Here is a 26,019-nt window from a genome sequence, read left to right as displayed (position 1 = left end):
GATTTTAGGGCAGTAAAAATAGTCTGTATGATACTATAATGACTGATACATGACATTACACATTTGTTTAAACCCACAGGCTGTATGAGAAGAGTGAACCTAAGGTGGTGATAATGTGTCAGTGTAAGTTAATCAACTGTAGCAATACATCACTCTGGTGGGAAGTATGTTGATAACATATGTTGTGAACCTTAACAGCTCTAAAAAAACAAAGTCTTTGAAAGAAATAGAAAAGGTGCAATGTATCAACCAATATAACTAAGAATTCATACAAGATAATGTCTTTAAAAGCATAATCCTATATTTATCAGAGAATCAGGAAAACAGCTCACATTAAAATATAGTTCTCAGCAAACTGATGCCTTTATTTAATAAAGTTACTAATATCCTACAAGTATAGAAGAATTTTATAGTTGAGTACCTTAGCTTCTGGATTAGCTGCCAAAATTTTGGCACCACATTCTACTGAGGCATAATTATTTCGATTTTTCTGCACTTTTTTTGTTGCATGTAGACCTCCATTAGAAGATGGATGCATTGACTGACCTGCAGACAAACCTTATTATAAACATATATATATGATGATTATGATTTAAAATACTCCCAGCGAACAATGATCCAAAAACAATAATACTGAAGAATAGGTTTTAATGCTTAAGAGAGTATTTTTTTTTAAATTAAGAAATTCAAAATGCTTTACCTCAATGGCTTTAAAATACATCCCCAAACCAAATTAATTACAAAAATATGCATTACTTGATTTATGTCTAAATAATACTCAAAATGAAGCTTATCCATGATAATCAAAATATTGTGCATACAATATTTTACTAAGGATAAATGCTATCCTTCTAACATTAAGAATTTTTAATTCTGAGACTTTCTTTACAATAAGAAACTATAATACCCCAATCCAACTCTATTTAGTTTAAAGCTTTATGACCTGAAAGTTTCATTCATATCCCAGACAAGCCCCCACAAAAATGAAAAACAACAGTTTCTGTGCAATTTACCTCTTATAAACTGAAATGAAAAGTACTGCTCTGCCTAATTTATCTTATTTTTTCCTCATTTAATAATTTACAAGAATGGATTTTAATTAAGATTAAAACTATATAATTATACACAGGTAAATGGCATATGTTGATAATTACACATCTTAGTAACTTTCACCTTTAAAGTTTTCAAAAGTTTTATTTTACCAACTATGGAGAGAAATGCATTATTTAAACCCCGCCCTAAAATAAATAAATAAATAAGAGTCACAAGTGCTTCCATACTTTTCTCTTTTTCTACTTCCATAACTTTCTTCTTCCATTCATCAAATGTTGGTATATCTTCTGGGTCTTTGGGACTTGTTACAGATGTATGGTCAATTTCTCCTGGTTTTGTATAATCAGAACTCTGAAAGAAATGTGAAGAATACGGAGAAAACAGATTAATAAATTATAAAAGTATATACAAATGTTTATGTGAAATTAAAGTTCAGTTTTATAGCTGATAGTATGTTTTTAAAAAAAATGAAATGTAAAAAGTTTTGGTTTACTTAGAAGTTGAGTTTCTCTTGAAAAAACTGAAATCTTCTACCTAAGCACCACAAGATGTATTCCTTCACATTAGCAATTTAAGTATAGCTTATAAAAAAATATTATATCCTAAGCAATTACTTACACACAAAACTGTACAAATACTGTACTTGTAATGCATCCATCTTAAAATTTAAGTTAAAGTAATATATGCACTGAAGAAAGCTAACTAATTTTAGATGTAACATATAGTTTCCAAAACATCATTGACATGCATTACTATTCCATAAATATTTAAGGTGGATTTAAAAACATAAAGAAGGGGCGGCTGGGTGGCTCAGTGGGTTAAAGCCTCTGCCTTCGGCTTGGGTCATGATCTCAGGGTCCTGGGATCGAGCCCCGCATCGGACTCTCTGCTCAGTGGGGAGCCTGCTTCCTCTTCTCTCTCTGCCTGCCTCTCTGCCTACTTGTGATCTGTCAAATAAATGAATAAAATCTTAAAAAAATAAAATAAAATAAAATAAAAAAATAAAAACATAAAGAAACACAAAGAGTCTAATGAAAAACAAAGCTTTTAAAAGAAAGTATACAAAAATGTTCATATATAAAAGGATTTAACAAGGTAAAGAAAGAATAAATCATTTTTATAAAGGCTGATAACGTTTGGTTGGATTAAAATTTAAAATTAAATGTATTAAAAAGTCATAAACTGCATGGTCCAATAAGCCACAAGCTGAAAGCAGGGGCAATATATGCTACTAATAAAGGACTACTACCAACTGCAGACTGCCTACAGTCAATAATGGAGGAGATGAACAATAAATTCAGCAAAGAGAAAATACAAAATGCTCAATCTCAGTAATAATTGGGAGAATGCAAATGAAAACCAGAGATACTGAATTAATTATACCCATCTGAGGGAGTTTTAAGCATGGCATGTCTGTGGAACCATGGGACATCTATTAGACTGCTGAAGGGGGTCCAAAATTTAGCAAAATTAAGGGTGCCTGGCTGGCTCAGTCAGAAAAACATGCAACTCCCAATCTTGGGGTCCTGAGTTCAAGCCCCAAATCAGGTCTATGGACTACTTAAATAAATAAACCTAAAAATATTTTTAGCAATATTAAGATGTGCAATATGAGTGAAAACATGCACAGGTACCTAAGAAAATATGCATCAGAATGCTTACCGCAGCACTGACTGTAATATAAAAAATTAGAAACAACCTAAATATCCACTAATTGAAGATCAGATAAACTGTGGTAGTGAAATACAACACTGCAAACAATGAATGGACAGATCTCAAAAACAATGGTGAGTAAAATGATATTTAAAGCAGGAAGATACCATTTTATATTGCTTCAAAATATGCCAAATAATAGTATGTACTGTTTCTAATCATGCAGTTTTGGAAAAAGTTTAAAAACACGTTCTTAAACACACACACACACACACTGAATTTGACACAGGTGTTCTATCTGAAGAGAAGAAATATAACCGGAGAAAGGCACACAATTTAATTTGTCATTTTTTTCATAAGCTGAATAATATATGTAAAGATGCTCATTCCATTATTTAATAATTTCTATATTCTTAGAACAATGCATAAACATATTTATTAACAGTTCCCTGAGAAGTGTACAACATCTATTTAGACAACTTACTCTGGTAAGTTCATATAATATACACATGCTATACACAGAAGGGCACATGTTTGAGAGCTAATACTAATACTTGCTACATGAAAGCACAATCTTAAGGACTGAGCCTAGTAAATAAGAATTAGACTAACACACTAGTTTATAAGAATTACACAAATACAAAGCCCCATAATCTTCCCCTGGGAAGACAGCAAACGGGATCCCATTCAATCTCCATCTCGGAGTATTCTGCCGAACAAGCTGACTGAGTAAAAAAAAGTATGTGGCTACTAAAAAAAATACATAGCAAAAGTAAGATTAAAGAGCTAATATTACCATGAATTAAAAAATTAAATAAAAACCTAGTTTGAACACAGTGAGAAAATAAGCAAAAGGCACATATACATAAAAATTAACCTATCTGAGTACTTAAAAACAAAGCCCAAATACTAAAATACAACACAAAGTAGAGGGACATACATACGCTTTTGAGGCACAAAGCACTCACCATCACTTCTTAACAACAAACAAGAGAACTAAACAATACAAAAAAAACACTTGGTAAAGCACTGTCTCTCAGTATGGCAAAGACTGTCTTCCAGATTCCTTTTTTTTTTTTAAAGATTGTATTTATTTATTTGACAGAGAGAGAGAGCACAAGCAGGCAGAGAGGCAGGCAGAGAGAAAGGGCGAAGCAGGCTCCCCGCTGAGCAGAGACCCTGACGCAGGGCTCGATCCCAGGACCCTGAGACCATGACCTGAGCTGAAGGCAGAGGCTTAACCCACTGAGCCACCCAGGCACCCCTGTCTTCCAGATTCTTGAGATAACAGCAATGACACAAAGAACGTGCATCAGAAAAAAAAACCTCTCCAGTTACACAAACTTAACTGGGAAGAATTATCCTGAACTAGGCAACACACAAAACTATTAAGATATCTCATAATGTGCTCATTATCTGATAATTTTCCCAGGATACTTATATAGTTAAAAATTACACCATTTTGCCTATTAGCACAAACTCATAAACCATTTTTATATCCTAGGTAATGAAGAGTAGTTTCAGTCCACTAATGGTTAAGGAGAACAAGCAAAACTGGCTGCCATGCTTAAATTTTACATCTGATACTTAAATACCGCCAGAGAAGATATTTTTGTAATGTTTGTCTAATTTTATTTATGGACAACTGAACTGTAATATATGTTTGATTTGATTTCATTGGGAAAATTAGTTCCTTCAAGATGGTGGGCTACAAAATGTTGAGCTCCTATAACTATAAGAAGCATAATAAAAACAGCTGGTACAGTGATAGTAAAGTCTCTAGAAGGAAGTTTAGTTAGTTCTAAGTATAGATTCACTGGAAATGCATGAAAAGAGTAGGTAGAGAACAGAAGATCTACATTAAAAAGGAACAAATATGGACATGGTACTCAGTACTTTGAACTACTCTTTGGTTTTGCACGTTTTACATGGAGTGGACTTCATCTCTATTACCCAGTTATTTTTTTTTTTAAGATTTTATTTATTTATTTGACAGACAGAGATCACAAGCAGGCAGAGAGGCAGGCAGAGAGAGAGAGAGAGAGAGAGAGAGAGGAGGAAGCAGGCTCCCTGCTGAGCAGAGAGCCCGATGTGGGACTCGATCCCAGGACCCTGAGATCATGACCTGAGCCGAAGGCAGAGGCTTAACGCTCTGAGCCACCCAGGCGCCCCTACCCAGTTATTTCTTATTGAAGTAGGCCTAGACTTCTCGATCATCATTTCTTCAAGAAACTCTGCTTTGGCTTCTATATGAAGTCATAGCAGAACTCCAAAGGAGGAAGGAAAGTAAAACTGCCACATGGGGATAGTGTAATTGTAAAACTCATACTATTCAATGTAAGCTGTATTCTGCACACAACTAAAAAAATGTAAAAATGTCTCTTTAAAATAATTCTGGGTCAAGAGCCCAAATTTAACATTGCATATGAAATTAAACTTATATTCTGAAGATACCTGAATTTAATAATCATAGCTTCTTCCATAAAGCTCTCCAAGAAACTGCTTAAGTGAAAAAACAGCTATCAAACAGCTGACAGTAGAGAAAACGACTACAACAAGACAGCTCATACATGGAACCACTATATATAAATGATATACTGGCGAGAGTACCAGAAGGAACCACTTGCTCTCAGGGACCGCAGGTCACCTCAGTTCCATAGTCCTCATTAATGACTCAATCCCTGATTTCGTGGCAAATATGGTTAGCAAACTACAAGGTTAGCTAGTAATAAAGATGTATATAATAAAGTAGGAAACAGTGCAAGTTATAGACCTACCTCATTTTTTAAATTATCTGAAGCATTCAGTGCAGATTTTGGATCACCATTAGCCTGATCACTTGTTGAAACTTTTGATTCAAATTCTGATTTTGTTATTTTTCCTTTGCCATGTGAAGATGACACATTTTCTATATGCTGACCAACAAGGCTATTTGAAACCAAAAAGACATATTAAAAAACAATAAGCTGAATGGCAAGTTTATGTAATCTAAACTGTTACAATTTTCACATACAAAATAAACCAAGAAAAAAGCACCAAGGGATGAGCTTTCTCCCAATCATCAAGCAGAATTAAGCACACAAAAATACATTCAAACATGACACTGCTATTATTACGGAATTACACAAGAGGCAAATAACAGCTCACCCCCACCTTTCAGGTGGACCGACAAAGGCAGGCTGGTCAACGGGAGCATTCGCTTCAAGGACCTCACCAACATCACAATCAGTTTCAGACTGCTCAGTTTCACTTGGTTTGGCTATAGGAATAGTACCAGATTTTTCTATTTCACTAAAAACAGAAACAAAAAAAGACAATCTAGCAATTCAGTGAACATAATGTGGCATAAGTTAAAAATTGTATTAGTGAGCATAGTAAGCCAAGCAGAGAAAGACAACTCTATCATATGATATGATAAAGACAACTATCATATGATCTCCCTGATATGAGAAGTAGAGATGCAACAAGGGGGGTATGGGGGGGTAGGAGAAGAATCAATGAAACAAGATGGGATCAGGAGGGAGACAAACCATAAGTGACTCTTAATCTCACAAAACAAACTGAGGGTTGCTGGGGGGAGGGGGGTTGGGAGAGAGGGGTCAGGAGAGGGGGGTGGGGTTATGGACATTGGGGAGAGTATGTGCTATGGTGAGTGCTGTGAAGTGTGTAAACCTGGCGATTCAAAGACCTGTAACCCTGGGGATAAAAATACATTATATGTTTGTAAAAATTTTTTTTTAAAAATTTTTAAAAATTGTATTAGTGATTTTCAAAACATAATCTAAACCAGAGAAGAATGCTTTATAGTTTTACAGGTTATTTTTCAAGAATTTACTTATTTTAGGTCATGTAAAGTGAACTGCTAACTCTTGATCTGTTAATGGCTTTGGTTGTTAAATAGGTAATTACCAAATGTTAAAACAAAAATCATAGCTTAGTATTTGGTCTCATAAAAAGTAAGATTTTAAATTTATTTATGTACTTATTTAATAGAGAAAGAGGAGAGCACACCAGCACATGTAAGCAGGGACAGGAGGGGCAGAGGGAGAGGGAGAGAGAACCCGAGTATGGAGCCCAACTTGGGGCTCAATCTCATGACTCTTGAGATCATGACCTGAGCTGAAATCAAGAGGTGGATGCTTAACTGACTGAGCCACCCAGATGCCCTTAAGATTTATTTTAACTGCATCTTCTCCAATGTTTCTTTTTTGTTAGTATAATCTACCGGTATTATAGTTGTTGCCTATAGTATCAAAAAATAACCTACTTTTTTCCTGCTTTGTCGAAGATTATTTGACCAAGGAGTTGCAGGACTCTCTACTCTGTTCCATTGGTCTATGTGTCTGTTTTTGTGCCAGTACCATGCTGTCTTGGTGATCAAAGCTTTGTAGTAAAGCTTGAAATCAGGCAAGATGAGACCCCAATTTTGTTTTTCTTTTTCAACATTCCTTAGCAATTTGGAGGCTTTTCTGGTTCCATATACATTTTAGGATTGTTTGTTCCAGTGCTCTGAAAAATGCCGGTGAAATTTTTATTGTGATGGCACTGAAAGTATAGATTGCTCTGGGCAGTACAGACATTTTAACAATGTCTGTTCTTCTGATCCATGAGCATGGAATGCTTTTCCACCTTTTTGTGTCTTCTTCAATTTCTTTCATGAGTGTTCTGTAGTTCAAGTACTGATCCTTCACCTCTTTGGTCAGGTTTATTCCTAGGTATCTTATGGTTCTTGGTGCCATAGTAAATAGAATCGATCCTCTAATTTCCCTTTCTATGTGTTCACTGTATAAGAAAGCAACTGATTTCTGTGCACTGAGTTCGTATCCTGCCACATTACTGAATTGCTGTATGAGTTCTAGTAGTTTGGGGATGGAGTCTTTTCAGTTTTCCATATAAAGTATCATGTCATCTTCAAAAAGAGAGTTTGACTTCTTTGCCAATCTGAATACCTTTAATTTCTTTTTGTTGTCTGATTGCTGTTGCTAGGACTTCTGGTACTTTGCTGAATAGTGGTGAGAGTGGGCATCATTGCCCTGTTCCTAATCTCAAAGGGAAGGATGTCAGTTTTTCCCCACTGAGAATGATATTCTCTGTGGGTTAATAGATTTTAGGAAGTTGAAGAATGTTCCCTCTATCCCTATACTTTGAAGAGTTTCAATCATGAATGGATGCTGTATCTTGTCAAATGCTTTTTCTGCATCAGTTGAGAGGACCTGTGGTTCTTCTCTCTTCTCTTATTGATTTGTTCGATCACCTCAACTGCACTACTGGGTATTTACCCCAAAGATACAGATGAAGTGAAAAGGGCCATCTGTACCCCAACGTACATTGCAGCAATGGCCACAGTTGCCAAACTGTGGAAAGAGCCAAGATGCCCTTCAACAGACAAATGGATAAAGAGGATATGGTCTGGGGTGCCTGGGTGGCTCAGTGGGTTAAAGCCTCTGCTTTCAGCTCAGGTCATGATCCCAGGGTACTGGGATCAAGCCCTGCATTGGGATCTCCACTCAGCGGGAGGCCTGCTTCTCTTCCTCTCTCTCTCTGCCTACTTGTGATCTCTGTCTGTCAAATAAATAAATAAAATCTTAAAAAAAAAAAAAGATATGGTCCATATATACAATGGAACATTATGCCTCCATCAGAAAAGATTAATACCCAACTTTTGTATCAGCGTGGATGGCCCTGGAGGAGATTATGCTGAGTGAAATAAGCCAAGCAGAAAGAGTCAATTATCATATGGTTTCACTTACTTGTGGAGCATAAGGAATAACATGGAGAACAACAGGAGAAGGAAAGGAAAAGTGAATTGGGGGAAATCGGAAGGGGAGACGAACCATGAGAAGACTATGGACTCTGAGAAACAAGCTGAGGGTTTTGGAGGGGAGCGGGGTGAGGAGATGAGTGAGCCTGGTGGTGGGGTTTAAGGAGGGCACGGATTGCATGGAGCACTGGGGGTGGTGCATAAACAATGACTCCTGGAACAGTGAAAACATAAAATTAAATTTAAAAAAATAATCTAGTACCTCAAAACATTTCACTAAGTTCTTAAGGCACTTTGAGAATTTTTTAAAAATACATACTCTAATTCTCCCTTACTCACTTCCAATTCGTTAAGCAGTCATGTTCAGTATAACGGGAAAGTGAGATGTACTGTTCAGATATGTAGTATCTAGCCTTAAATTCTTCCTGGAGTAAGTATTTTAAAAGTTTTAAATACTAAAAATTATTCAAATAAGTAGACTTGAACAAGCAGAACCTCACTTTATGTGATGTAGAGATTTCATGGCTGAGAGCTAATCAACTTCAGTGAGTTTGAAAGAAGAATAAATACTCATTACCTCAAAAGATCATTACACTAAAATAAAATAAAAACACAAAACACAGGCATCGTAACTTAAGTCTGCTATATAGCCTAAACTTCAAATCTGAGTTTCAAGCTGCCTTATCTTATAAAGACTTTTTTCTATGATTACATAATGAGATTCTCTTTTTTTCTTTATAATAACTTACTCAAGCTTTGAGATTGGAGTGATCTCTGAGGTAGATGAGCTGGAAATATTTTCAATGTTTTCACTGCCCACAACTACACTGGAAGAATCTTCATGTAGGTCAATTGTAGGGAGTGTCTCAATCACAGAAGGACTTAAGTTATTTGACTCCATATTCTGTTTACAAAAAAAAGTTAAATTAAATGTTGAGATTAATTATTCTCTTTAGCTATACAGGATTTTATAAATGTATGCCTCAAAAGTGACCGTATCAAGAATGTACTTTTATAAAAATCCCATCTTCCAACATTACCCCTCAAAGGAAACATTTCATATTAAAATACAAGCTCCAGACATTTTTCACGGCATTTCACAAACTAGGACAAAGGAGCTTGCCTTTCTTCTTTCCTATTTTCTATAAGGACTATATATATTTCCCTCTTTAATGCTAGTAGCAACACAGAAATCGTATTTAAATATACAAAAGAGTACAACACATACTTATTGCCCAGAGCAGCTGAGAAGATCATGTGCATCAATAAACAACAACAAGGGCATGTACAAGTAACATTACAATACACCAAATGATTCTCACTGAGGGCTTCTTCAGTCCTTGGATGCTCTGGGCCATTCACTCCTCCAAAACAAAATCTGACATCTACCGATTAACACTCATATTTGAAACCTCTATCAGAACATTCTCCCCCACAACCAACCCTAAATAGAACTATCCATCCCTCTTCCTCTATGCCTCTGTTGTTCTCTGTACAGACTTAATACAGCATCTGTAACACCTCAATTGCTTTATTTAGGTCTCCTTCTCTTTTTCAAGTAGACTATAAATGTCCTGTGTAAGCACTATGTTCTCTTGATGTTCATGTTCCCTAGCACACAGTAGTCACTTAACACTTATTAAGTGTGTATCAAGAGAGAGGTACTAAGGCTTGGTTCAAGGAAAAGAGAAACTAAAGACTATTATGGACTAGAAGAACTAGGACTTTTAAGGGAAAAAAAAGACCCAGTTGGGAGCAGAAAGAAAACTAAGGTAAGAATATGATTCATTTGGGAAATTATTTACACTGAAATGAAAAATTCACAGAGAAATGAAAATAGTTTGCATTTTATGGTGGAGGCCTTGAGAAAAGGAGTATTCTATTATTATCAAATATTATCATTTTAATATATATTCAATATTTTAAAAATTAATGAGATATTTTACTTTTTTTTTTAAACTAAGTCTTCAAAATCCAGTATATATTTAATACTTAAGCGAGTCTCAATTTGGACTAACTACATTTCCAGTGCTCAATATGAACAGTACAGATGTGTACGATGCAGTAAGCACTTCAAAGTATTTGAGCAAGAGTATACCATAACAAAAATTCTAGAGAATGAACAATGGCAGGATAGTCCTATAACCAGAAGGGCTACAGAAAACACTTTCTTATTCTTATAAACAAACATTTGACAAACATCTTCCAGGAGCCAATAAAATGAAACTCACTATTTGTACTCAGATAGCCCAATTAAGTCATAAAACAGCTCTAACTGTATTTAAAACAAAGAATTCTTCCTCATTTTGAGCTGAAGTTGGTTTTTGTTAGTATTTTGAGATACTTAGTTTTTTCTTGGTTCTTCTTCCTCCAGATCAAGTATCCCTAGTTCCCTCAGCTATTCCTGATAGTCAATGGGTTCCAGATGTTTCAGCATTCTGGTGAGCTTATATTCTGGTCTAGTTTTTAACATCTTTCAAAAAATCTGATGTACAAAATGGAAAATAATATTCAGAATGTAATATAAGAAATATGTAAAATATATTTTAACCTATTATTAATTCATATTCCACACTGAGTGACAAAAGTTTGGTATCAGAATACTTTGTTTCACCTACGAATACGGTCTTTTGTTGTAAATTAGAAAAAATTTCCTGACATCTAAAAATCTGGAGAAAAAGATCCATTATAGTGAGCCAAAATGGAATCTAAGAAGATATAAGAACTTATACCCAAACTCTGATTACAAAAAAATGGTCACATTTATTACTAAACCTGTAATTTCGCATTTTCTCAAAACCAGTACGCTCAGCAGGTGAACAGTATTAAAGACAACTGCACAACAGTTCAAAAAGAAAAAGTAATAAAATACAATATGGTGACCAAACAGAAGTTTTCTATCTTGTGAAGCAGTTTTTAAAAGACTTATCATTAAAAATCAAAGCAGCATGGCTTACCTGTACATCCACAATGTCATCTTTTAATTTATGTTCTTCTGGAGGAATAGGTAAGTTCGAACCCACTTTTTCTGGTAATTCGGCATTGAGAGGTCCCTCTCTTTCATCCTATATTGCAACAAAGAAAAAAGGGTAACTGATAAAACTGTTTCACAAAATAGTCCTAAGCAATATTATATACTTTATAACATATTCAACTGTTAATTACTTTTGTTTGTTCTCGTGCTTATTGTCCATCTTCCTGCATTACCTTCCTTGCCACCACACTAAATGAGTTCAAGAGCCTTATTTGATTTCTTAATAAGCACTTAATAAGCACTTTAGTCCCACCATGCAGCAATGTGTTAGGGACACAGTAGGACTTCAGGAAATATCTAATAAATTAATGTATATATAGTTCTTTTACCATCTCTCTTTTGACACTGACTTTCAAGATTCCAGATACCTTCAAGTTTAAATGTATCTTCTAACATATGTTTCATAAAAGCAATATTCATATTCTTTAAGCCTTTATAACATATAACAGATACCTAAATTTGTGCAGAAAGAATATGTTTCCCCCTGCCGAATGCTTTGCTTATATTCATTCTCACATTTAGTCTTCAAATTTCTCATCAGAGATTACATCAAAGTTTTACAGACTGTGGGTAAAAGTATAAAAGTATATTCTTTTTAAAGAGATATTCAGCAACAGTCTTCAAAATTTTAAATGCTCCATCCCAGCAATAAATCCTACATGACTCCAATATTGAATAAACATCATGCCAACAACTCCAAGTATGTAATTATAAACTTACACTCACACACATGCACACACACAGCTGAGAAACAATGCAAAAGTCTGTTGATAAAGAAATATATCATAATTTATATGATAGAATAAAAATGTAGCCATCACAAGAATACTACAACATGAGAAGATGTTTACAGATGTCTATGAGATGTTATTGGGACAGAGGGGGAAGTCATTTGTAGAATATTTATAAGTTGACCTTTTATGGAAAATAAAATACTAATTTGTGTGCCATATATATGGATAGATAGCTACAAAAAAAAGTCTCAATGTTTTCACAAGAAACAATAAATTGTGGTTCCTTTGGGGAGGGGAACAGAATATAAATCTGAATATATTATAATCAGAATAAATTACTTCTATGTAGTTGATCCTTGAACAATGCAGGGGTTAAGGGTACCAAGCCCTAGCAGAGGCAAAAATCTCCATATAACTTTTGACTCCCCCAAAACGACTAATAGCCTTTTATTAACCGGAAGCTGTACCAATAATCAGTCAGCTGACACGTTATTTTGTATGTTGTATGTATTATTACACTGCATTCTTTTGTTTTTTTAAGATTTTATTTATTTATTTGACAGACAGAGATCACAAGTAGGCAGAGAGAGAGGAGGAAGCAAGTTCCCCACTGAGTAGAGAGCCTGAGGGAGGGCTGGATCCCAGAACCCCGGGACCATGACCCAAGCCAAAGGCAGAGGCTTTTAACCCACTGAGCCATCCAGGCACCCCTATTACACTGTATTCTTATGTTAAACTCAAGAAGTGTTAAGAAAATCATAAGAGAAAATACATTTACAGTATTGTACCATAAAAAATCTGCATATTAATATACCCACACAGTTCAAACCCGTATCATTCAAGGGACAAGTGTATTTTAAAATACATATATTGGGGGCACCTGGGTGGCTCAGTTGTTAAGTGTCTGCCTTCAGCTCAGGTCATGATCCCAGGGTCGTAGGATCGAGCCCCGCATTGGGCTCCCTGCTCTGAGAAGAACCTGCTTCTCCCTCTCCCACTATGCCTGCTTGTGTTCCCTCTCTGTCTCTTTCTCTCTCCATCAAATAAACAAATAAAATCTTTAAAAAAATGAATAAAATATACATATTGATGGGGGGAGCCAAATCGAGTCAACAATCACCTTTTATTTTTTATTTATTTATTTTACTTTTTTTTTTTTTAAAAGAAGACTCCATGCCCAATGTGTGGCTTGAACCCTGAGATCAAGAGTCGCATGCTCTACTGATTGAGTCAGCCAGGCACTTAAAATGATAAAATAATAAATGAATTAAGGACTATGTGGTCTGGCTTTCTGGGCTTGTCTATTCACTCCACCCAATTATATTAAAAAACTACATAGCCAATGACTGCAGAGTCTCCCTATAATCCTCAGTTCTAAGTTTTTACTTTTAAAACTGGAGTTTCTTTTGAAACTTTTTAACTATTTAGCATATTAAAAAGTGAACCACTGGTTTTCAGTTCTCTGAATAGCTACTATTTTTCTTCCTACTCTAGGACTACGGATGTTATGACATTCCAAGAACAAGCATATACGTATCTCAAGGATGCTTACTTTCAGATTACCTGAGTGATTCTTCAGATTACTGAAAAGGAGACTACAAATCACCAAAACTATGTTAGAGTACTTCTGAATTACTTTTACTCCAAACCTTTTGAGGAAATCTAAAAAAGCTGACACACAAATTACATTGTCAACTTTATTTAAGGTACCTTTTTCTGGAATTGTACATCTTCATTTTCTAGGGCACAATTGTCATCTTGAGAGTAATATGATGAAGCTGAAGAACTCTCCTTACAACATACACGCCAACTGGGGAGCCTGTAAAATATTCACCATCACCAGAAAGGAAGAAGGAAAAATTGTTAAGCCAACATATTCCCCACTACGGGCTAGAATTTGAGGCAATAAATGAACAGTTGGCTCCTACCATAATGCCCTCAAGAACTTAACAATTTAATGAAGACAAATGTACTTTAAGACAAGTATTTTTATTTAATGACCTAAAAAACCCCCACAAACTATGTTATCAGCATTCCAAGTAAGGCACTATGAACTTCATGAAGGCAAAACAATAAAGATTTCACAAAGACTATCTGGTAATTATCACAGAAGGAAGTTTTCAAGGAGTTTAACCTCAGAAAGTACCAGATGCCAATAATATTCAAAATTTTACTAATATTTAAGAACACAGAACTCTAAAGCTGCCTAAACTATTTCAAAGCATCAGAGCTAAGCTTCCAAATAATTTTGACATAGGGATCAAAGCAGTGATATCCAAAATTAAGAGAAGAGCAAACACAAATGAATACTACAGGTTAATCAGACACAAAAATTCTAAGACAATAAAAAAGAAAGTCTTTAGGAACGCACTGAAGAAATAATATACCATTGTAATGATCAAGTAGAGTTTAGTTCTGATAGTCAAAAGTGGTTCAAGATAATAAAATCTTTTTAGTCTGCCATACAATAATATCAAGGAAAAATATGGTTATTCCACAGTCACTGAAAGACATCTGATAAACTTACACATCCATCAAGATTTCCTTAAAATAGGAATAAGCAGATGTTTACCATGGAAACATATAAGCATAATATACAAGCCTAAAAGTACCAAACTTAGTGAAGTAATCTAAAAATAATCCTATTTAGATCTGAAACAAGATAAGAATGTCCATTATTATTAGTATTATATAATATGATAAAAGGTTAAAAAAATGGAGGAGACAGAAAATGACCATTAACTGCAGATAATGACTGTATATATATATACATGTATGTATATAGGTGGAAAATTTAAAAGAACCACCTATTTTAAAAAGTCTTGGATATAAAAATTATATTCCTATTCCTAGGTATAATATTAAGATTCAAATCAACTCTACTCAAACCTTCACCATCAGTTACAAGATGAAACATAAGTCCCCGTTTGCTAAAGAAACAATAAAAACTAAAATATAAACTTAGCAAGAAATGCTCTATTAGGAAGACCTGTTTGAAATCACCAATATTTAACAATTCTTTAACATGGAAAAGTCAAATTACACAATTCAAGCTAATATATACAGAAGATTTGAAAACCACATATTGAAGACATAAAGAAGATTTTTTTTATTTTTATATTTTTTTAAGATTTTATTTATTTATTTGACAGACAGAGATCACAAGTAGGCAGAGAAGCAGGCAGAGAGAGAGAGGGAAGCAGGCTCCCCGCTGAGCAGAGAGCCCGATGCGGGGCTCGATCCCAGGACCCTGGGATCATGACCTGAGCCAAAGGCAGAGGCTTTAACCCACTGAGCCACCCAGGCAAGTAGGTAGGCTGACTCTAAAATTTATATGAACAGTAAGAAAAATAAATAAGAGATTAATGTGAGGGAACTACATGTCTATGAAACCACAATAATTACAACAATATGGTTGTGCTGAGATGAGAGAGGGAAGGGGAGTCCCCAAGATGACTGCAAATAGGATGACAATCCTCTGATGACAGCTACACAGAGAGAATAGAAAGCAAACAGTCTAAATCAGAGGTTATCAGAAATTCTAGTAGGACCTTCTTTCAGAGGATGACATTGACAGCTCATCTGTTAGGTCTTTGAAAAGATTATTATTATTATTATTAATTTAGTTAACATATAACTTATTGTTTGTTTCAGGAGTACAGGTCTGTGAATCATCAGTCTTACACAATTCACAGCACTCACCACAGCACAGACCCTTCTCAATGTCCATCACCTAGACACCCCATCCCTACCACCCCCCTCCTCCAGGAACCCTCATTTGTTTCCTGAGGTTAAGAGTCTGGTGTCTGAAAATATTAAGTACAAATTTATGTAACTGGCAGACAGCTCATAATTAAATTAAAAAATAAGCAAACTTAGTAAGTCAAGTATTAGTTCCAGGAGAAAAGCAGTACAGAAAAGGAAAAGCAGTCGTGCTTTACTACATGGCTAAGCTATGAATAGCACCTAGAGAAGTCAAGAATTATATAAAAAGTGAATACTGATCTAACCCAAATTATGACAGAATTATGTTACCAGCATACAGTGAAGAGAATCTGATCATCTACACTAGAATATATAAAACTGACATTAAAGCAATTATTTTAGAGACAAAGAATATAAAATTAATCAGCTAAGAGATGAAAGAGGTTTCTTTCAAACCAAAATACATTAATGTTTTAGAGCTATATGACTTTCATATGGATATACTATTTTGATAAAATTAAAATATAAAAAGAAAGGGGGAGAAAAATAAAGGTACATAATAATATATACATACTTAGCAGGCTACCATGTATGTACATGTGTACTAAAGGTATTTGTGTGTACATAACTTTCTTTGAAAGAATTTTTTTTAAAAAAGCACTACCTTGATGGATCCAAGGAAGAAAACTGGGTGGCAGCGTCACAAGAAAAATACAAGAGCATTTCTTACTAAATAGTACTCAATGTCTTGTGAATTTTGAACCACAAAAACATACTGCTTTTCAAAACTTCATACGGATACATCATTATTTATTACGTATTTCTCTATTAATAGACTTTTACATTGTTTCTCAGCTGTGTGTGTATCTGTGTGTGTGTGTGTGTGTAGGTACTTCGGACAACCAAAGTTTCAGGTATCTAGAACTGTGGGTATTAGCGTTTTGGTGATTATACCGCCTTATTTTCTTAATCCTTTTCTTTACCTTTTCCTTCTTTTTTTTTTTTTTTAAGATTTTATTTATTTATTTGACAGACAGAGATCAAAAGTAGGCAGAGAGACAGGGGAAGAGAGGCAGGCAGAGAGAGGGAAGCAGGCTCCCTGCTGAGCAGAGAGCCCAATGTGGGGCTCGTTGTGGGGCTGGATCCCAGGAGCTTGGGATCATGGCTGGAGCCAAAGGCAGAGGCTTTAACCCACTGAGCCACCCAGGTGCCCCTATACTTTCTAAACACTCTACCACAAGCATGTATTAGTTTTATCCTCAGGAACTATGTGTATTTGGGTATGTATAAGTCCTAATATCCCTAGTTAGCATGAAGACCAACATTAAATCTCATGATCCTTGTTTTTAATATCATATATTAAACTCAAAGTTCTGAGATTTTTGGAAATGAGATTAGCATTAGCATCAGTGGACTCAGTAGACTGCCCTTCCCAATTTGGGTAGGCACCATCCAATCCTTTGAGGGCCTAAACAGAACAAAGGGCAAAAGAAGGAAGAATTTGCCCTTTATAAGTTTGTCTGTTTTCCTGCCTCATTGCTAAGACATCTCTTCTCTGACCCTTGAACTGGGATTTCTATTTCCAGCACCCCTGTTTATCACGCCTTCAGACTCAATCTGAATTTTATCACTGGTTTTCCTTGGTCTCCAGCTTTCAGACTTCAGACCATGGAACCTCTCAGCTTCCATAATCGTGTGACACAAGGCCTCATTTAAAAAACAAACAAACAAACAAACAAATCACACCCTAATACATCTGCTATTAGTATATAATACATTATCAGTATATAGTACGTTCTTCCCTATTCCTCTTTTTTTTTTCAAAGATTTTATTTATTTATTTGACAGAGATCACAAGCAGGCAGAGAAGCAGGCAGAGAGAGTGGGGGAAGAAGACTCCCCGCCGAGCAGAGAGCCTGATGCGGGGCTTGATCCCAGGACCCTGGGATCATGACCTGAGCGGAAGGCAAAGGCTTTAACCCACTATGCCACCCAGGCGCCCCATTCCCTATTCCTCTTAATTATAGCTTTATTAATGCTATAATTAAGTGCCTCTAACATATCAGTCTCTACTTAATACAGATGTTAGTAAAACTGTAAGAGATAACCTTAAACTTTCTAACCTAAATCTAAAATAGACAAAAATTATCACCAATTAGTAACTGTCAAATTTTAAACTACCAAAGTATAAAATACCCTAAAAGCACTCTAACTCTGCTGAATAAGAAGGGATATCTATAATGGGAGTCCTTACTTTCAACACATCCCCCAGGTGAATCAAATATGGAACCCCCACTTTAAGAACAAGTGGATCACATCATATTGGCTGAAGGCACTTTTGTTGCATGATTAAATAGGTCTAATTCCATGCTATTAGAGAAACTTCCTAAAATTGCACTATTGAAAGTTGCCAAGCCTGAAGAAATTAGTTTCTAGACTTAGGAAGTTCAGCACCAGAAATCACATGAAGATCAATGGCAATCTGTGAGCCTCTGATATTCCCCCACAATTCAAAATCAGTGATAACTCTGTTACTTTCTATTTAAGTTGATTCTGTATATATCCTCACTTACATTTAAAAAGTACATTTCTTTGAGAACCGATTCCTAACCACTTTAACCCCACCCCACAAAGCCAAAACTTGCAAATATAAGCTGGCATACTGTTTGCTAGCACATACCAGAAGGAAATTCCATCATTTTTTTACTCCCCTCCCATCACTACTGTCACCTCACCACTACCACTCCCCCAACTCACCTCTGTACCACCAGGTCACACATGTAAACTCAAAAAAGAGAATCTGGAAACTAAAAGGATATTTTCCCTTTTTGTCAGCTCCTCCCTACCACGGTGGCATGGATTCACCATTCATAAAGAAAGGTTATCAACTTTTAGAGTAGATGTGATTAAAGGCCTTACAAAAAGCACATCTGGGCACCATTTAGAATACGAAACTTTACACACTTTAGTGAAACAAGAATATCATCCAAGCTAATACTGTGCTTACTGAAAATATTTACTAACATCTAGTCTGAAAGCCTTAGCAGTCACAAGTACCAGTAGTTACAGAGTGTGTGTGTGTGTGTGTGTCTGTGCGTGTCTGCATGTTTTTCAACAAAAAATGACCACCTGACGTTCTGAGCAAGAAAAATGTTTGAAGGGTTAAAAATTGTAAATCTATAACAAAATGAACCGAAGTAGAGTCTACATGCTTGAAAAAGCATCTTCAAAGCAGATCCTAAATTTTAAATTTTTCTTACCCAAATTTGGAAAAGGAATTTTTTTGGTAACTTTTCCAACTTATTATCTCATCAAGACATTAGTGTTGCGAATGTTCTGCCAGTCAAATTGTGATTTCCTTTTAAATGTAGCTGATGTTCTAATCTAAATGATACAACAAGTCAAAGTATTTAGAAAACCTAGCAGAGGACCATGGCGATTAGCCAAGAAATAATGAAGTGATTTCTTCTTCCAAACTTTTAAAAAACCATTTTCAACTAAAATACATCTGTGAATATGTTCATATATATATACTGCATATGTAAAATATTCTTATAGAAAACAAAATAGTTTTCTGGGAAGGAATTTTGAGGGTAAGAGTAGGAGGGGTAAAAATACCATCAATCTAGCTTTCTGTTCTCTAGCTTTAGATTTTCAATAGGGACCCTCCCCCGTCAACACACACACACACACACACACACATAAAAATCACCCAAACAGCTTCTCAATGACTATCTAAGAAATATGACAAATCAGTTTTATTTATACAAGGAACTGTACATTAAAAAAAAAAAAAAAAAAGTTTTGCCAACAGGGGACCCTGCTATATCATCACTATTCTACAAAATTTTAAATAGTAAGAGAAACTTGCATCAACATTAAATAAACAAATTTCATGAAAAAATAAAAATGAGGTCAAATTTCAGCTGATACATAGTAAGAATGATCTAATTTTTAAAAATCTATCTAGGAGCTGAAATTGCCACATAACTTCCTGGGGTGCCTGAGTGGCTCAGTGGGTTGAGCCTCTGCCTTCTGCTCGGGTCGTGATCTCAGGGTCCTGGGATCGAGTCCCACATTTGGCTCTCTGCTCAGCAGGGAGCCTACTCCCCTGCCCCTTTTCTCTCTCTGCCTGCCTCTCTGCCTGCTTGTGATCTTTCTCTGTCAAATAAATAAATAAAATCTTTAAAAAAAATAAAAATAAAAAATAAATAAAAGTGTTAAATGAAAAGAAGTAGAAAGAACGAGATAGTAGTGTTAGACAACTTATGTAAAATTTTATAACATATAAGCAAAACAAGACTATCTGGGAAGAAAACACATCAAATAAACACATGAAGGCTGACTGGACAGGTTCCAATATACTCTGGGTAATTGCCTAAAATGGGGAAAGAGGAGTGAAACTGAAGATAGAAGATAAAAGAGTCATCATGTAAACTGGAGAAAAAGGGAACCCATGCAAAACTCTGCATCAAGTACGAGCAATGCCATCCTCAGCACCTGATGTCTTGGGGGAAAAAAAGTTATGTTTTTATTTTTTTATTTAGACTTTTAGATAAATTTTTACAAAAGAAGCTAAACTCAGAAATTAACTTGTCCAAAGTCATTCAATTTGTGATTACAAGCCTAGATCATCTCCCTCCAAAGCCTACAATCTTTCTTTATTGCTGTACTTCATATTTATTATTCTCTGGTCAACAGATAAATGAAAAGTGAGAAAATCACACTGATCTCTTCACTCAATAATTGATGGTATTAGTCAAGGCTAGTTATAGCATAACAAATATATAAGAACTACCACAAAAGAGGAATAACGTTTACCTCAGATTTAGATAGTGGCAACAACAGAAATTTTGCAGCACAGTGACGAGACATGGAGTTCAGAGTCAAGATCCCCAAGTGTTATTCCCAGGTCCTCCATTCATTAGCTGTATGTTCTTGGGTAAACTACAAAACCTGTGTGCCTCAATATCCATACTCAAAGAAGTTACTATGGGGGCACATGGGTGGTTTGGCTAGTTAAGCTCACTCTTTTTTTTTTTTTTTTAAGATTTTTATATATTTATCTGACAGACAGAGATCACAAGCAGACAGAAAGGCAGACAGAGAAGGGAAGCAGGCTCCCCGCTGAGCAGAGAGCCCGATGCAGAGCTTGATCCCAGGACCCTTGGATCACGACTGGAGCCAAAGGCAGAGGCTTTAACCCATCGAGCCACCCAGGCGCCCCTAAGCTTCTTACTCTTGATACCAGATCAGGTCATGATCTCGGATGGAGCCTGGCATCCAGCTTCTCACTGAGCGTGCTGCCTGCCTGAGGGTCTCTCTCTCTCCCTCTGCTCCCTCCCCCGGCTCCTGCAAGCATGCGCACGAACTCACTCGCTCGCCTGCTTGCTCTCTCTCAAATAAATCAACAAAATGGAGTTATTATGAGGAAAATAAAATGATGCATGTGCTGTGCTTACCAATCTGACATAAAATATGAACTCAAATGTTAACTACTGTTATCAGCTATTGTCCTTTCTACCTTTTTTACTTACCAAATTCAGATTAGTATATACTTGTGGTCTCCGTTTCTTCACCTTCTATTGGCCCTCAGCCTGCTGATTTCTCATTTTTGCCCTCATTAAACTACTGAAATCAGTATGGTAGTACCAGGATCTACTTTTTTTTTTTTTTTTTTTAAATTTCTCTGCTTTGTGTGGCACCTCTGACTACTGCTTCTACTTGAAACCTTCTTCTCCTTTGGTTTGTCAAATTATACAATCCTGTTTCTCACCTCCCTCCAAGTCTTCTAAATCTCCTTTGATGTGCTGCTTCTGCTAACTACAGCAGATTAAATCCCGGTGCTTCCAGGGTTCTGTTCTCATCTTCCTTGTACACCTCATTTAAAAGTTGAATCTCTCTCCCTTCATGTTCTGAGATACCTCCAAAACAACTCAATCCCAACCTGAACACAAAACTCTTCCTTTGCCAAAGCCCCTCTTCCTGAATCCTTGATCTCATCAAGTGATGCTGCTGCTGCCCACCCAGTCCTCAAGTCAGAAACCTGAAAAACATCTATGCTACTCTTTTCCCTTCATCCTTCCTCTACTATCTATGGTTTACTTTACCTCAAATTTCTGTAATCCATTTCTCAGCTCAAACCCTCATCTCTTACTTAGAGCAAACTTCTAACAGAGTTCCCCAATTCCCATCTTACCATCTCTGCAAATCAACCCTTCACACAGCCCAGAATCTAACACCAATTGTCAGAATGCTGTTCTCCTGCTTAGGATGTCTTACCAACTCTCCATGACAAAATTCAAGCTTCCTTGCATATTTTAAAATATCTAAAATTCCTCTATTGCCTAAGTCTTCAGCTTTATATTTTCTGCCACTCCCTGCCTCCCACTTCAAGCTTCAGTAATACGGAACTACTTGTAGCTGTTCGCTCTTCCCTGAACACATCTGGCTGTCTCATGCTTCCAAGTCTCTGGCTCATGCTTCTCTGTCTTCCAAGACTGTTCTGCCCCTGCTCCCACTCCTCACCATCCAAAACCTGACAGAATTCTCCCCCTCTCCCCACCCGGGGGCAGGAACAAGTTAATGACTAGGAAACATTCCTGATTTCCACAACCTGGGGTTTGGCCACAATCCTCTGGCATATCTAAGCACTATTACAATCCTGAACTGAAATTAACTGTTTATATTTCTGTTCCTCACACAATACTGAGCACCTCTAAGGCTAGCAGAACTTGTTGCCCTGTCTCAGCACAGTGATCTCCTCAGCTCTTCCTTTGCCTATGGATTGGAACAGCTTGGATAAGAACTTAGAAAAGGGAGGGGCACGTGGGTGGCTCAGTGGGTTAAGCCGCTGCCTTCGGCTCGGGTCATGATCTCGGGGTCCTGGGATTGAGTCCCACGGCGAGCTCTCTGCTCAGCAGGGAGCCTGCTTCCCTTCCCCTCTCTCTCTGTCAAATAAATAAATAAATCTTAAAAAAAAAAAAAAAAAAGAACTTAGAAAAGGGAAAGAGCTCAGTTATCACAGAATTTATGGTAAAAGAAAGATCAGAACTGGGCAATGAAGAATTGCTTCTTAAACACAAGTACACATTAATCCACAGTATGGAAACCTAGTGTAAGCCATTCAATTACAGCAGTGTGGTTCAAGTAATGCCCTGCGTACATTCCCCTTCATAAACAAACAAATAGACAATCCAGGAAAACAAAAAGGTGGGAAAGTAGAACTTAACTTTGAGGTAACGGTAAAAATTATGGTTTTTTTTTAACATTACTATTCAGAAATCTGAAGAAATTCTATGAAGTACATGGAAATTTGTAGGAAACGGGTATTACAGAAGCCACTTTGATCGAAACACAAAAAAGGACCAAAAGATCACTAGACCTCCTGTGCTTTTGCTTCATAAGCATTCTACTTTCTTTCAATCACAATGTATTAAAAGACAGAGAGCCTTCTTAAACTATTACCAGCTTGGGGACTCCTTTAAGGCTGCTTCTCTCTGTGAGGTCTACCTGCTGATCACAAGAGGTGACACTGTGTTCATTTCTCCTCCCAGTTTTTATTCTATTTGGCCACCAAAGCAGTTTCCAATCAAATCAAATGGAACTACAGAGCTTGGCTGAAGAAAACTCTGTATTCAGGGGTTTGCTTCTTTATTTACTTATTTATTTACTTACTTACTTGACAGACAGAGATCACAAGTAGGCAGAGAGGCAGGCAGAGAGAGAGAGAGGAGGAAGCAGGCTCCCTGCCGAGCAGAGAGCCCGGTGCGGGACCCGATCCCAGGACCCTGAGATCATAACCTGAGCCTAAGGCAGCGGCTTAACCCACTGAGCCACCCAGGCACCCTTCAGGGGTTTGCTTCTAATCAAACCTTTGAATTTCAAAAGTTCTGATCTTTAATCTTCACTCTCCTGTAAGACTGTTCTTATATTCTCTTAGCTTAATTATTCCATAGACCAAAATCTATTAGAGGATTGTTTCACTAAATTTGCCTATAATTTCAAGGACCTAGCATGGGGTAGCACTTATTAAACAATATGGTTTGTTCTGTTTTTACATCTAAACATACTATTAGAAATTCAGCCAATATAACTGTTCTCAAAGCTTCTGAAGATAATCATATATTTACTTGATAATGATGTATTTTAAGAAACTGCATCAGGTATATTTAGCCTATAAAACCCAAGTCACAATACCTTGCAATCTTAATTTTCAACCCAAAACTACAAAGATAGTCCCCAAATAAAATACTACCAGGCTAACAGGTTAGTCGTGCTACACCTACAAAAGTAGGTTTAGGCCAGACTTCAGGCCTTGAAGGTGAGGGTTTAAATTTTTCTCTTCAGGAAGACAGGAGCCTTTGGAAGATGTTTTAGCAAGAGACTGACATAATAAAAACTGTGTGTCAGTAAGATAAATCACGGCACGGTGTAGAATGGGCTGAAGCATACATAGAAGGGTGGGGTCACTCCAGCCGCTTCTATCTCACTGCCAAACAAATGTGCAAGAATTCATGCCTACCAGCTCAAGTATCATCTGTTTCCACTCCCATAAGCTTTTACCAACTACTTACCTCTTGAAAAAAAGACCCTTTTCTCAGTTTTCAAACTTTGCAGCCTTACCTGAGACATTTTATATTGCTGCCACTCAAATGACATCCTTAAACCTCTTCCCATCGTTCATTGCAAACCACTCTCCTTCCCTTCAGAGCTTTACTTTGCTTGGCATCCTTCTTTAAGTCTCTGCAGAATCTCCATGTTCAAACTTCTGTTTCAAAAATAATCCCTTCTATGAGGACAACTCCAGCCCAATTCTTAAATGCACTCAAGTCTGCATTTTAAAAAAAATTTTTAAAGGTTTATTCGTTGGACAGAGCGTGCGCACGAGCGCACAAGGAGGGAGAGCAGCAGACTTTCCACCGAGCACAGAGCTCAATGCAGAACTAGATCCTGGGACCCTGGGGTCATGACTGAGCCAAAGGTAGACACTTAACCCACTGAGCCACCCAGGTGCCCAAAGTCTGCATTTTTCAGTGCCTATATCATGTCTCCACTTGGATCATCCCATGTGGATCATTCCACTCTCTCAACGGCTCCTCCTATTCAAATCCTCAGCAACACTTCCATTTCTTTTTGAGCATATCCAACTCTTCAAGTTGCCCCAGTTAAAAAACAATGACCTTTTCTTCTCTTTTTGAACTTCACTGCACAGATCTGTAACTTTAGATCCTAACATTTATTCTCTCAACCAATATACTCCAAGAAAGCAGCTAACTTTGTTTTATCCACCAGAATCCTACAAAGAATATACCACACAGAAGCCTCAGTAAATATCTTCCAACACTGACATAGATGACAGAATGAGAGTTCTGAGGAACAAGAGCCTGTTAGAAGCAAACTAAAACCAAGTTCTCTTCTGAATCCTAGACCAACGCTATTTCTACTATATTCCTCTGTTAATGGCCAATCTATCTCCAAACCAGATCGTTTACTTCCTCAAAACTCTGCTCAATGCACCGTCTTCATTTTTACTACCAAATACTTGTTATGATAAACATCAATTACTTCAACTGCTTTTTTTTTTCCCTTTTTTAGCATTCATCCCTCCCAGTCCCTTCTGAAATATTTCCACCACAATGATGTAAAAAATAACATTCTTGGAGCACCACTTCTCTTGCTGGATTTTTACTGTCTAATTCCTTAGGTTAGTTTGTAAAACCCATTATAATTCCCAAAATACAGCTTTTAGTTTCTAGACAAGCTTGTCTGCTATCACTCGCACCTATATCAAGTACATTCTCTCTTTTATTCTCTTCTTCCTTGACAACCAAGTACTATCTACCCACTACAGACAGACGTACACATACACCCCACACTAGGACAAGACCATTATTCACATCAGCAGCACCAGTACACCTTATTTCAGTTCATGAAATATCTACATTCCCAAGAAGCGAAGTTTATAAGCCATACATCATTTTCTCTTAAACTCAAGTCCAGTCTTTCCTGACCACTCCAGGCCCAATTTTTCCCTTCTTTAAGCACTGCTGAGCAATTCAGCTTTTTGAGTTGAAAAT

At 36.5% G+C, this 26,019-nt stretch overlaps 1 protein-coding gene across 4 annotated transcripts in view; it reads right to left on the bottom strand.

Moving 5' to 3' along the window:
- The window catches only part of SUCO (SUN domain containing ossification factor), an 87,463-nt gene that overhangs the window by 51,391 nt on the left and 10,053 nt on the right, over nt 1-26,019 (bottom strand). For 2 of the 4 annotated variants that reach the window (XR_001180163.2, XM_013058401.2), the window contains exons 2-8: nt 13,946-14,054; nt 11,425-11,532; nt 9,217-9,371; nt 5,860-5,997; nt 5,484-5,634; nt 1,281-1,404; nt 422-558 (exon numbers count right to left, since the gene is read on the bottom strand). Coding sequence is in view for 3 of the 4 variants with exons in the window: in XM_013058401.2 (XP_012913855.1) it covers nt 422-558; nt 1,281-1,404; nt 5,484-5,634; nt 5,860-5,997; nt 9,217-9,371; nt 11,425-11,532; nt 13,946-14,054 (922 nt within the window). In the remaining variant the exon portion in view is untranslated. The remainder of the gene's footprint in view (nt 1-421; nt 559-1,280; nt 1,405-5,483; nt 5,635-5,859; nt 5,998-9,216; nt 9,372-11,424; nt 11,533-13,945; nt 14,055-26,019) is intronic. The other 2 variants (XM_004756712.3, XM_013058402.2) reach the window with 2 other exon arrangements.

Source organism: Mustela putorius, unplaced genomic scaffold, assembly GCF_011764305.1.
Source record: "Mustela putorius furo isolate JIRA1106 unplaced genomic scaffold, ASM1176430v1.1 tig00000785_pilon_pilon_pilon, whole genome shotgun sequence".
Taxonomy (NCBI): Eukaryota; Metazoa; Chordata; class Mammalia; order Carnivora; family Mustelidae; genus Mustela; species Mustela putorius.
This window is presented reverse-complemented; position numbering and strand designations above follow the sequence as displayed.